The sequence below is a fragment of the Labeo rohita genome, chromosome 13, assembly GCF_022985175.1.
Source record: "Labeo rohita strain BAU-BD-2019 chromosome 13, IGBB_LRoh.1.0, whole genome shotgun sequence".
Classification (NCBI taxonomy): Eukaryota; Metazoa; Chordata; class Actinopteri; order Cypriniformes; family Cyprinidae; genus Labeo; species Labeo rohita.
Genome location: NC_066881.1, coordinates 28,170,332 through 28,185,296, shown reverse-complemented (window position 1 = coordinate 28,185,296; position 14,965 = coordinate 28,170,332). Strand labels below are relative to the sequence as shown.

General features: G+C 33.0%; 1 protein-coding gene across 3 annotated transcripts in view; it reads left to right on the top strand.

The window, feature by feature from the left end:
- The window catches only part of LOC127175501 (metal transporter CNNM1), a 28,607-nt gene extending 14,683 nt beyond the window's left edge, over positions 1-13,924 (top strand). Inside the window, exons 5-10 of one of the 3 annotated variants that reach the window (XR_007828997.1) lie at positions 569-668; positions 1,749-1,894; positions 3,650-3,890; positions 7,024-7,128; positions 9,183-9,490; positions 11,426-11,477. Coding sequence is in view for 2 of the 3 variants with exons in the window: in XM_051126608.1 (XP_050982565.1) it covers positions 569-668; positions 1,749-1,894; positions 3,650-3,890; positions 7,024-7,128; positions 9,380-9,490; positions 11,426-11,505 (783 nt within the window). In the remaining variant the exon portion in view is untranslated. Of the gene's footprint in view, positions 1-568; positions 669-1,748; positions 1,895-3,649; positions 3,891-7,023; positions 7,129-9,182; positions 9,491-11,425 lie in introns of all 3 variants that reach the window. The other 2 variants (XM_051126608.1, XM_051126609.1) reach the window with 2 other exon arrangements.
- Positions 13,925-14,965: the final 1,041 nt, after the last annotated feature.

Genomic DNA, 14,965 nt, shown 5'->3' with positions numbered 1-14,965 from the left:
TTTTTCTCCTACAGTGGGGCCCAATAGTGAAAAAGCTTTTATTTTGCATTTCATTAATGCAGTATAATTATTTGTTTAATAATAGATTTTATTATTTAATAAAACTATTTACTTTCTTTAGTTTGCAAAAATAAAAATGAGGAAAATTACTTTTTTTTCCCCCTCTTACAATTGGGCCCAACAGTGAAACAAGCTTTTATTTAACATTTTATTAATGTAATGTAATTTTGTCATGAATTAAAATATTTTTTTCATTGATTCATTAATTGATTACCATAACACACACATACATACACACACACACACACACACACACATACATTATATATATATATTCTTTTAAAAGATTAAATATTTGTTCAAACTATTATGCTAATCACTTAATTTATGACAAAACCTGAACCTTGACAACATTATATTACATTCATTAAATGCAAAATAAAATTATTTTCACTATTGGATCCCACTGTAAATGGATCATTTTTTTCTCAGTTTTCATAATTGCAAACTCTATTTCAAAGGTCTCAGTGAAAATGTGTCTTGATAAACCATCTCTCTCTGGCTGCAGGGTCGAGTGGAGGTAGAGATCGGTAAAGAGGGACTAAAGTTTGAAAACGGACCATTCACATACTACGGCTTACCTGCTATCATGACCATCCTACCCACAGGTTTGTTTGCTCATTCAATATTGTCAGAATTCACCACTGGAGCTGAAGAGAGCCTCATTAAATAAATCAACTTTAGTCTCCAAAATATCTCGAGCAAGGTCTTCCTGCAGTAAAAATATTAATGAGCAATTAAAAACTCTGAGAGGCGGTGAGCGCGGAGCTTACGTGACCCCTCTAGCAACGCTCTCCAGAGATAATTAAGGCAGCAAATCTAAATAGAGCGGCTATGGAAATCTTAGGAGAGTAGAGTCGGGTAATTACAGCGGGAGAGAAACTCTCGTCTGCCCACTCAGGCAAAATGGCACATTATTATATAAGGATGAAAATCTCATAAGCTTAGCATCATGAAAATGTAAAAATAACTTAAAGGATGGAGCTTTTAGCCCTTGTTGAAGAGATTAATTCAGAGTGTGTAAGTGTCTGTGTCATAGTCTCTCTGGTGAGGGTTTTCTCTGCATGTCTCTATGATATAAACCCACAAAGAAAAGCCACGCTACAGATATACAAGTATAGACATACAATAGACTTGCATCTTTAATGGAAGAGCATTTTGTCTTACTGCACTGGCAGAACGTTATTTTAAAAAGAATTATTTCATGCATAAACAACTGATTAAAAAAACAACTGATTAAAAAAAAAAAATAAATAAATAAATAAATAAATAAAAGCTGCCAAAAATACAGTATAAGACAAAGATAAACTTAAATTCAAAATACAAGTGTGTCTACTCAAGTACAACCATTTTACTTCAAGGATTTTTAGATATTTTATTAAAACTTAATTAAAAACCCACTAAGAACCCATTTTTGCAGTGAATGACTACATCCAATCTAGTTGTGTCCATTTAGCTGAATTTTTGAATATATAAGCAGTACATTTAATTCACTCTGAAAGCACATTTAGGGATTTTGTTTTTTCATTAAAATAGATGTACCTTTAAAAATTGATATTACTTTAAAAATACATCTGAAATAATGTCTACAATAGCATCAGTGAGTGAAACTATTACTTTTGAATAATTCTGCCACACAGATAAATGTACAAAAATATACAGTACATATACAAACTGGTGTGATCCAGTCCACAGATCACCGTCCCGGAGCAGTGGACTCAATCATTCTGATACTACAATCCACGGAGGCAGTCTGGGTCAACTGAGCATCAGTGGAGGACCGTATTTACCAGACTATTCAGTTCGCCAGCTCACAGACCTACAGATCATTAAGGTAAATCTGACCATGCCAAGAAAGAAAACAAAACAAAAAAAAAAAAAGAAAATTCAAAAACATTCTGGGTCATATTATGGTTCACATAACCCAATCTTTAAAGAAATTAATAGATTTTTCATATTTTTTTAATTTAATTTTATGATTATTAAAGTTTTTTTAACCTAAATTCTTATTACTGCAGTGCTATAAAAAGTGAATTTAATTCTCATTATAGTAATGAAAGTAATCCTGTCTAGAAAAGGGTTTTTTATATTATTTTCATTAATAAAATATAGAATTGATTTTTTACTGCATTTTAATTTTATATGGAAAAAATGATCAGCATTAAATTCAGTCAAACCATGACGTATTATTACAAGTGTATTCTTTATTTCAATAATATTAATTTATAATTAATATTTTTGTTTGAACATTTTTTTAAATTTTGATTTATTGGCCATTCATATTAAGTAGTTGATAAATATCAATTTAATTAAATTATTTATTTTATTGTGTGTGTGTGTATAATATGAAATATTATTACAATTGAAAAGTTTTCTATTTTAATACTTTAAAATAAAAATAAGGAATTTTCAGCTCCAGTCTCCAGCGTCATATAATCCTTCAGAAATCATTCTAAACAGTTGTGTTGCTTAATATTTTTTGGAATCTGTGAATCATTTTTCATGATTCTTTGATGAATAAAAAGTGAAAAAAGAACAGCATTTATTCGAAATAGAAATCTTTTCTAACAATATAAGTCTTTACTATTACTTTTTATCAATTTAACACATCCTTGCTAAATTAAAGTATTAATTAAAAAAAAAAAAAAAAACAAAGAAAAATTTACAGACCCCAAACTTTTGAACAGTAGTGTATATTGATAGAAAAGATTTCTATTTTAAATAAATGCTTTTTAACTTTTTATTTATCAAATAATCCTCCATTCTAATCCTAAGCATATTAGAATGATTTCTGAAGGATCATGTGACACTGAAGACTGGAGTAATGATGCTGAAAATTGAGCTTTGCATCACATGAATAAATTAGATTTTAATGTATATTAAAAAATATTTTTAACAGTTATTTTACATTGTACAATATAATTTTTTTCTGTATTTGTCTTCAAATGAATGCAGCCATGATGAGCATAAGAATCATTTAAAAAACAATATAATTATATTTATATAACAATAATATCTTACTATATATATATATATATGGGTCAAAGACAAAAAAGGGTTTAAGCATAAAACCAAGTGTAATACTGCTTTAAACTGTTGTTGTTTTTCCAAAAAATAATAATAATAATAAATTTTTCTTTTTAATTTAATTGCATTCTTGTTTTTGTTTTTCTGAGCAAAAAACAAATATCATCCATTTTTCCCTAGTTTACAGAAGACACCCATTAAAATGTCATTCAGTGTAACAATCTTGTCAGGCATATCTAACAAAAATCAATTTATGACATTAAAAGACAAATTACTTTCACCCTAAATACTAATTAGTGGTAATTCTATATTTTTAAAATTACTTACATTTAATGTGCTTTCTATGGACATAAAATCACTTTTGTAAATTTCTTTTGATGTGGACATCTTAACATCTTTGACCTATATATATAAATAATATAGCTCAGGTCCACTTTTTAGATATTTAAATAAAGTTTATGTAAATAATAATGTAATATTCTAATACAGTATGTTAAAAATCATACAGAATTATGTAATACGTACTGTAATGTGCCTCAATATGTTATGTCAATCTTTCCAGATCACTCGTAACCATTATCAGAATGCCCTGACAGCTACACGCATGGACAGCTCTCCGCAAACACCCGACGCAGACAGCCAAGCGCCTGGGGAGAGAATGACAATCCCTGAGACACGTTCCAACAGCATCGCCCTTCCTCTGACAGAACCACGGCCCTGTCTGACCCGATTCCACCAGCACAGCCACCTCTACAGACAGCCAGACAGCACCACCACCCTTAATGAGAGGAACCGCATTGTCCGTGAGTGCATTTGCTTCTCATTATACCATCTCTCTCAGGTTCCCTTGGTAATTTTTTAGGCAGTACATAAGCATTAAAGCAGTTTACAGAAGTAGATTTCCTCAGGAGCTAGGAAACCGTCAGAAAAGCTTTATATGACAGACAATTTGAGCTCATCTCCAAAGACTTCTGGTCTTTTCTGAAGCTGGCAGCGATTGCATAACCACAGTCTCAAGCCACTGTTTGAGGAACGCCAAAAGAGTTGTTTGAATACATACCTAAATATAGCCATAACATATTAGTGTCAGCCATTTTAATCTTTGTGGAAACTGAGGATGCAGATAATGCATGTTGGTGATTCATGTGATGAAATTAGGACGTTTCTCACAGCTTCCAAGTGCAAGACAAGACAGATGGCCGAACTCTAATCCTCTTACTAAAACTAATCAGACTTTGTGTGAAAAGGTTTAACTCTGATTCTTAAGCTAGAAATCACTTACGAATGTCAAAACACAACTAAGCTCAGTTTCTTCTAATAAATGAGGCCTGTCCTAATGTGTACACAGGATCAAATGCAAGGTAATCAAATTACATTGTTAAACAACGCCATATCAGTGTTTGCATTTGTTTCAAATGCTACTATAAATATTTAACACACTTTGCATGGAGTGCAGATTAAAACCTGAGATATGACAGCAGTTCCACAATCAGAGTTTTAACGAAAATCTCCATGAAATCATAACGGTTTGCCGTTTTGTCCAAATTTGCTAGTATGAGGTTATTTTAGGTCAAGTGTATTTATAAAAAGAGCCAAGATATTGATGTTTTCCTGGACTACAAAAATGACTTAAAATATTGTAGAATCTTTGATATAATTTACTGTAGACTTTACATTTCTGAAAATTGAGCTTTGCATTACAGGAATAAATTAGATTTTAATGCATGTTAAAAAATAGACTTTAAATTTCTAAAAATTGAGCTTTGCATTACAGGAATAAATTAGATTTTTATGCATGTTTAAAAATAGTTTTTTTAACAGTTATTTTACATTGTGCTACTATAAATATAGACTTTAAAATTTATTTACAACTGTACTTTTTTAATTTAAATAATAAATGCTTATTATATAAGATGTAAGATATACAACCTGAAATGTAAAATAATGGGTAATTTGGGGTAGTAACTGATTGCATGTAATCTGGATTATGTTATCAGACTCCAAAAATGTCCAAAAATTTAAAAATATTCGTAATCAGACTAGTTACTTTTGCATGGACTACATGATTACATATTATTTACACAATAGCAATAAATTAACCATAACCAAATTTTCCCCAATTCCTCATTTTCATCTTTTACATTATTATTATTATTATGATTATTATTATTATTATTATATATATATTTTACCGCTTATATACATTAGGAAAGTCATTAGTCAGGTGGCAACACAGCATTTGACCAATAGATTTACAAAACTCAACAATGCATCAACGACTGAGAAACACTGATCTTTATGATTTAATTAATTATTAACTTTTCATTAAACGCATAAACCCAGTGTAGTTCCTTCACAAACACCAGTTTGGGAGACCTTGACGTAATAAAATCACGTCATATTGTTCATAACAACAAATGGAATATATTTTCTCACTCCAAGTACCTGCACATTTTGTGGCAACGAAGATGAAACCTTAATACATTTATTTTTTTCCTGTGAATTTGTTCAGAAGGTTTGGTTTGATTTGTATTCTCATTTAAACAAACCCCTTGTCTTTGCGCAATCTTTTATCTTAAAAGATATCATTTGTTATTTATCTGACTCTGCCAACAAATCTAAAGAATATATTTTCAACTTTTTTATTTTGTTTGGCAAATTCTTTATACATAAGCAAAAATTTATGGGCTCAATTCCCACTCTTTCACATTTTCTGATTGAGATTCTAATTGCTCACATCTTTTTGTTTGACTAGCAATAATAAATGTGTCAGGTTTTTGGAAATATATGAAAAAAATATTTCTATTAACTCTGATTAGGTTTAGATAGGTTTCCTTCATTGCTCTTACATTATTATTATTATTATTTAGTATTATTATTATTATTATTATGTAGTCATTTATTTTTATATTTTTTCCTTATTCTAAGCAACATACCCCCTTATCGTATTTTATTTCTCCTCTTCTTACTTCTATCTTCTTTACATTGTTAATGTTCTCCTGAAGGTGATTGTATATTTTCATCTGTTTGAATAATATATATATATATATATATATATATCCTCACTCTTTGTGATAAACAAGTTAGGACAAAAGTTATCTAAAAGTAGTCTGATTATATTACTTAAAATGTGTAATGTAATGGACTACATTACTGACTACAATTTTTGTTATGTAATTTGGAATTAGTTACGGATTACAATTTGTAATTTATCCAGCCAGTTCTGTTTGTGAGTATTTGAGTGTGCAATTAAAAACTAGATTGAAACGCCATCTGCTGTTAAAAACTAATATCGCGACGCATTGATTTATCATCACAGCCCTATTTTTGTCCAGTAAATATGAAAATATCTCATAAATGCCAACAGTCGAATAATATCTGATCAGACAGCAACATTCAAAATAAGCAAATAATTTGACAGCTTACCAGCCATATCCTGATGATGACCATAGGCCTCTTCATGAGAATCTTCTCCTTCTGATGTTGACTCAAAGAGATATATCCGTAATCCAAAAACAAATGCAGGATAATTTTCTTCTTGATCACTCAGGTAGTTGTGAGAAATAGTCTACAATTCATTGTGAAGAGTCATTGCTTTCATCCTCAGCAAAAACTGTGGTCATTCTCAGGTTTTGATGAAAACTAAAGGCCACTAGCTGTTTTAAACATCACATCCATCTTCCTGTTTTACTAGGAAATGTGGCTGAATTGATAAATGCACCCTAGCTTTATGCTAGTGTGCTATTCCAATGTCAACACAGGTCAGAAAATTGTGTTTGCAAAATCATTTTTATGTTAAAACATTGACTCAAAGCTTTAAATGTCTTTGATTGCTCATAGTTTTGTTATCAGATACTCCCACATAGTGCTACAAACTCATATCTTATTTATTTCCTGTGTGGTTAGCTGACTGTGGCTCTCTGGCTCCCTCTGTAGGAAGTAAATCAGATGGACAGAAGAGCCCCAGTGATTCTGTGTTCCTGCGTATGGATGACACCCCATATATAAGAGACAATCGTGTGGAGAGAAAAGAAGGAACTGGTGGGTGAACTGAAGGATGATTTCTGAAGCCAAACCATGACATAATTTTATGCACCAATATACAGCGTTTACCTCATCAAGCCCAAAAATGAATATAAAAGCTGCTTAGAAACTGCACTTTTTGAAATACAAAAATGAATAGTTCACCCAAAATGAAAATGTATTTTTTTATTTTATTATATTATATTTTATTTTTACATTTATTTATTTGTCCTCATACCATTTCAAACCTGTATGCTTTCCATGAACACGCAATAATATTAAGAATATTGTTTTTTCACTACAACTACTCATAGTGACTACATATATTATTTTCAGAGCTACTTTACATTTTTGTTTGTTTTTTAAACAATGCTATCATATGACTTCAAGACTTAAAGGAGAAGTCCACTTCCAGAACAACAATTTATTAATAATTTACTCACCCCCTTGTCATCCAAGATGTTCATGTCTTTCTGTCCTTAGTCGTAAAGAAATGATGGTTTTTGAGGAAAGCATTTCAGGATTTTTCTCCATATAATGGACTTCATTGGTGCCCCGATTTTGAACTTCCAAAATGCAGTTTAAATGCAGCTTCAAAGAGCTCTAGATGGGTCTTATCCTGCACGATCTGACATTTTTTTTTTTGAAAAATTTGTATATTTTTTAAGCACAAAAGCTTGTGTAGCACAGGCTCTGGGATGTGCGTCCATGATGCTACAAATTAGTAATAGGTCGTTCTTGAACGATTCTTTCATTTTGAACGGATCTTTAATGTGACTCGGGAAGAACGAGTCGTCTCGGGGAGTGATTCTTTCAGTCGTGCATGCATAACATCCTGTTTGGTTCTGTACTGGAATTAGTTCACCTGTTTCGAGTCTTCGGGTTTTATGAGTCGTTTGTTCATCTTCTGTCACGTGATAAACGAACGACTCAAACTCAAAACTTGTCAGATAAGAGGTGAGGTGAGCTAATCATAGACTAAAGACCCAGGTAAACAATGAATTAATCTTTTCTGTTTCTTATAGTTTTCTTTGTCCTGTTTGTAGCGTGATCAACGTTGTGTAAGCAGTAGATGTGTTAGGGAAGTAACACGTAACATTTTAATTATATTTTGCTAAAATGAACGAAATGACTTTCATTCAAAAAAAAATATTCGTTCATTTTGCTGAACGAGACTCAAACGTCTGAGTCAGTAAAATGATCCGAACTTCCCATCACTACTACGAATCAAGTGTAAGTTCATCATCTGTGTACTGAGTATGGTGAAAAACTCCATCTTATTTTCTCCTACAACTTGAGAGGAGGACATTGTTGTACCTTTTTGTTTGTAAACAGCGTTTACAAACTTACTTTGGGTCTGTAGTTCCGCCTATGTTCCGCGTGACCTTTCGACGTGATTCAATAGTACGTAGCGTCGTGAACGCGCATCCCAGAGCCTGTGCTACACAAGCTTTTGTGCTTAAAAAGTATAACAATTTTTATTTTGCAAAAAAAGAAGATCATTTCACTAGATAAGACCCTTCTTCCTCAGCTGCATTTAAACTACATTTTGGAAGTTTAAAATTGAGGCACCAATTAAGTCCATTGTATGGAGAAAAATCCTGAAATGCTTTCCTCAAAAACCATCATTTCTTTACGACTGAAGACAGAAAGACATGAACATCTTGGATGACAAGGGGGTGAGTAAATTATTTGTGAATTGTTGTTCTGGAAGTGGAGTTCTCCTTCAAGAATATAATTTTTAATACTGTATGGCCATCTTTAATAATACTTTTATGTAGTAAATACTTCCTAAATATTCTTTAAAAGAATAACCAGCGTACAGGTTAGAAAATGAATTAAGGGGGTGTATATAACAACAAAATGTTCATTTTGGGGTGAACTATCGCTTTAAGAAGGGTGGTGGTCTGCTCTCTGACTAAATGCACCCAAACTTTCAAACACTGGAGTGGCTGTTTGACAGCCAGTAAGACGTTTGACAGACTGCAGGGAGAGGAAATGCATGAGCTCTAGTCTCTGTTTACATGACCTGCAAAGGAATGTTGACATCAGGCTAGAACTGTCCATTTCAGCTCTGCTTGTTATGACTGGAGGTTAACAGGAATGACGAAATCAAGAATCAAGTCTGGATGTAAAGAGAAGAGAAGAGAAGAGAAGAGAAGAGAAGAGAAGAGAAGACAAGAGAAGAGATTTGACTAGCCAAAGACTTTCCAGCTCAGTTTGTCATGTGACCATGGCCCGTTGTCATAGTGTGTCCGATCTATTTCAGATGCGACGGCCGTACCCATGGAGACGGACCTGTCTACATCCCAGCTCATCAGCTCTCACTCTCTGGGCGGCTCGGATGAGAACCTGGGGAAAAAACTGCTCCGGAAACTCAGTGTGTATCAGCTGCCAGGCACCTGACTGAATCTCAAATTTGTGAATGTGCCCAGTAATGACACGACACCTGCGTTTACAGCTGCACACACACACACACACACACACTGCTGGCAGTCTGCATTTTCAAACTCAGTCTGTTTCCTAGCAACCCACCAGGCAATCTGCAGCCCACACATCTGTTTAATAAAAAAAGACAAGTCACTCAGAACAAAGTGATTTTACGCAAATAGGACATATTTCTGGGTCAGCAGCCTTGGTTGCGTCTAGAAAAACATTTTATCAAGAAATCATTTCTGCTGTTAAAAAATAGTGTGGGAGGCTGGTGTGAAGCTTTTTGGACTAGCCTAACTAACTAGACTCACTAAACCGACATAAATTCAGTGATGTTTCCTACTTACATTCATGTATTTGGTAGACACTATATATATACATATATATATATATATATATATATATATACACTACCAGTTTTTTTTATACTACCAGATTTTTTATGTTTGGTAACATTCATTAAGTCTCTTCTGCTCACCAAGCCTGCATTTATTTGATCCAAAGTACAGCAAAAACAGTCAAATTTTGAAATATTTTTATTATTTAAAATAACTGTTTTCTATTTGAATATATTTTAAAATATAATTTATTACTGTGATTTCAAAGCTGAATTTTTAGCATTATTACTCCAGTCACATGACCCTTCAGAAATCATTCTAATATTCTGATTCTCTGCTCAAAAAACATTTATTATTATTATTATTATGTTGAAAACAGCTGAGTAGAATTTTTTCAGGTTTCTTTGATGACTAGAAAGTTCAGAAGAACAGCATTTATCTGAAATAGAAAGTTTTTGGAACATTATAAATATCTTATCATCACTTTTGATCAATTTAAAGTATCCTTGCTTAATTTATATCGTATTGATTTTAATAATTTCTTTCCCAAAAAAAGAAAAAAATAATTATACTGACTCTAATCTTTTGAATGATATAGTGTATAATGTTACAAAAGTATTTTTTATTTCAGATAAATGCTGATCTTTGGATCTTTTTATTCATCAAGGAATCCTGAAAAAAAATGTACTCAGCTGTTTTAACTATTGATAATAATAATAAAAATAAGTTTCTTGAACAACAAATCAGCATATTCGAATGATTTTTGAAGGAACATGTGATAGTAAAGACTGGAGTAATGATACTGAAAATTCAACTTTGATCACAGGAATAAATTACATTTTAAAATATATTCAAATAGAGTATTTAATATTTCAAAATTTGACTGTTTTGCTGTATTTTGGATCAAATAAATGCAGGCTTGGTGAGCAGAAGATACTTCTTTAAAAAACATTAAAAATCGTACTGTTCAAAAACTTTTGACTGGTAGTATAACTGTAATAATTATATTAATTAAATACATAATATGTAATATTAATTAATTGATTTTGTATTAATTACTTTTTAATAAAATATTTATTCTGTCTTAAAACTTTTTTAAAAACAATTTAAGTTGTACATTTACAGTATATTATATAATATATCAAATTACAACATTTTTTATTCCAAATATGCCTTTGTCAAGCTACCATTGAAAGCACTGACAAACTTTACTCTCCTAGTAAAAAAAAAATAGCTGTGTGAATTTCAGTTGATTTTAATTCTATTTACATTGAAATTCAAATTGCAGTTCTACATCCTGTTTCAGTTCAAATTTAATTCAAATTCAGGATGTGCACTGAAATTTTAAAGCCATTCCTTATTTAATTCTAAAAGGTACACAACCCTGCCAGAAACACGTTCTGTTTGCTAAATCACGGTCTTCATCGATCAGACATTTTCATCACTTGTTTATGCTCATTTATTCATTAACTGGCAGCTTTTTATTTAAAATACTGAGGTCAGTTCAAAACTAGGCCGTTTACATTTCACTTTCTACCCTCCAGGCAACAAAAAAAGAAAGAAGTCTCGTGATGGAGATAAACCTTTGGAAGACAATCCTGAACAATCACAGGTGAAGACCTAGCATTCATTGTACGGGTTTGCTTCCCTCTTGCTCTCTCACCTGCTTCTCCCACAAATGTGAAATCTTCTCCAGCCTTCCTCTGGATCTTGAGTGAGAGAAAGCACAACCCAGTGTACAATGAGACCACCACACCAGATGTAGCATCAGAAAACCTTGCCTTCAGCATTGCGGCGGGCTGAGGAATATACTGTTACGGCAAACCTGAAATATACAACATGCAGCAAGACACATGTTTTGTAATTGACGAGATGCCACATAACCATTGATATACTACAATCTTGATGGCAGTTTGTGATGATGTCATCTCCAGTCACTGTGGTAATGACATTCTGACCTCTGACCCCGGGCAAAGCCAGCAAGCACAAGCCTGGAGAACTGAAGCCAAACATTCAACCATGAGAGGGCAGAACCTTTAGTACGTCACAAAACGTGGTCATCTTTCAGTTGAAACAAAGTGTTTATAGTGTGATTTTATATCATGTTAAGTGAGAGGTATTTGTCAGGCTGTGCCTGGAACTTAATCAAAATATCAGAGCACTTTGAGACAGATAAGACCCATTTATTTCATATTCTGTTGAATAGCTGAGGTGTTGACAGAGAAAAAAATACCTATATTAGGTAAGAGCTGTCAGAATTTTTTTTTCTGTTTTTTTTTTTTTTTTTTTTCTATGTTGATTTTATATCATTTTTGCACTTCTGTTTGACTGAGAGCACAGGGTACAATAAGATATGGCTTTTTTTTCCTTTAAGCTATTTTAGGCCATATTCAATAGTTTTTAAAAATAGTAAGAGATACCAGTGCTAATGGTCCAAGCACATGTATTTGACAATAGATTTATTTGTTTAAAAATAATAACATTTATTATACGGCATGCTTTTCTCAAACAGCAGTGTTATTATTGTTATAATTAGAACAGCATTGTGTTTACTGTATGAAAAATAGATATTTAGGATATGCGCAAGCCATAACTTGAACAAACTTGAAGCATTGATACTAAAATGTCACCTCAGATATATACATATATATCTATATATCTATATAAATCATAAGCAATATCCAAAACATGCAAGAAGCCAATAGTATTTTTGTTTTGAGCCCTTTTGAAACTAAAAATGTTAGAATACTTAGTACTGCAACATGCTGAAAATCTCACCCATGTTTGTTTTCATAAGCATGCTGCTCTTTGAGCTTCATACTCCTGTAAATTATGGCATTCATACTACCGTTCAAAAGTTTGGGGTCAGTAAGTTATTTTAGCGCAACTTTTTTCAACACTGAGCATGTAGCTTTATGCTGAAAATGTAGCTTTGTATCACAGGAATAAATTACATTTTGAAATATATTTACAGAGAAAATGGTTATCTTCATTTGTAATAATATAAGAGATTTTTCATAAGCAAAAAATCTTACTGACCTCAAACATTTGCCCCAAATATCAGAAGAATATCTGAGCTGCCATAACTGGTTCACTGCCATGACTTTCCCAGCATGCCGTGCTCATGACAAACTAACCAATCAGCTCATCCCTGCCAACAACAGGTCACATGATTACATTATGCCAGGGGATTACACATAGGATGTGTTTTGCATGAAAGGCTGTTTTATACTGAGTATGTCAAGTTAATACCTCTCCCCTGCATGCATGCAGCAGACACTGGTGACACATAGAGACTTTTTGCCTCTATGCTAACAGTGACCTATGACACCACCAGGGAGTCGAACACAGAAAGCACAAAGACTCAGGCTGGAAACCACTGGATGTCTGTTTCTTTCCCCTTGATATTTATTCCTAATATTTAATAGCAATAACCGAGCTAGCCCCTTTTATAAAGTTGCTTTGCATCTTGATGATCTGGAGTGAACTGAACGTGCCTGCTTGCTTTTAGGCCACATGGACACTTTGTGTTGTGCAATACTGTGAGCTAAAACCGCTGTACAGAGAGCACATGCTGACAGAGAGAAAGAAAGAAAAGGGGGCAGCACTTTTTACGTCACGCTGCTGCATTGCAGGGTGGGCCGAATGACGCATGCTGACGTCTGGATCGACCGTTCAAACAAACACATGCACTGATTGACTCAGCTGCTTTAGACAAGACATCCACTGAAACGACACATTCAATGACGTGTATATTTAAGCCTTAAATTGTGGGTATTTGCTAAAGATGTTTAGAAAATCCTCTGCTGCTTTTGCTCTCTGCACAGTGGGTTGGCCGAAGGATATATAACGATATATGTTTTTACAGAGTTTACAAAGACTTCTATTTGAGAACACCTTATGGATTGTGTATGACTTTACAAAAAAATATGATGCTCTGATTATATAAGGACATATATATAAAGAGAATATCAAATGTTCTATTACGTCTTGATGTGGTATTTTAGAATGAAAAGTACCACCAGCCTCCCAATAAATGAAGATTTGACTCAAATTTGTCTTGGAAAACATTTTTGTTCAAATACAGTAAACAAACACTTATAGACGTTTTTTTCTGAACACGGAAGCCACGACTGACTCTTAACCAGAAGGATGCTTTGCATTTCCAGTGTTTCTAGTCAAATTAGCATATATTCCCAGTTGATAATAATTTTAAACCTATTAAAGGAGAAGTCCACTTCCAAAACAAAGATTCACATATAATGTACTCACCCCCTTGTCATCCAAGATGTTAATGTCTTTTTTTAAATTATGTTTTTTAGGGAAAACGTTTCAGGATTTTTCTCCATATAATGGACTGATATGGTGCCCCGAGTTTGAACTTCCAAAATGCAGTTTAAATGCAGCTTCAAACGATCCCAAATGCGGTTGTAATCTCAAATGCTCATCTTGCCTTGATCTCCCTGAACTCTGTGTATTCTGGCTCAAGACAGTTAGGGTATGTCGAAAAACTCCAGTCATATTTTTTCCCTCAACTTCAAAAATAATTTCAAAATCATCCTACATCGCTGCAGAAGTACTGACCCAGTCTTTGCAAAGTGAGCATGGAAAGAAGATCAAACACCCTTAACAAAAAAGGTAAAACAGCGATATAGGACGATTTTGAAGTTGAGGGAGAACATGAGATGGGAGTTTTTCGACATACCCTAACTGTCATGAACTGGAAAAAAACAGATTGACATTAAAAAGTATATAAATTGTATTATTTTTAATTTTTAGTTTGTTTCTACATCAGATTTGGAGAAACTGAGCATTACATCACTTGCTCACCAGTGAATCCTCTGCAGTGAATGGGTGCCGTCAGAATGAGAGTCCAAACAGCTGATAAAAACATCACAGTACACTCAAAACGGCGCTTCACGATGCCATAAAAAAAAAACTTTTCGCCTAAATGGTTCCATAAAGAACCTTCAACGACTCCAGTCCATGAATTAACATCTTGTGAAATGAAAAACTGCATAAACCTGAAACCTGTAAGAAATCTGTCTTTAAGGGGGTTTAGTCATCAAACTGTGGCTTCCAGT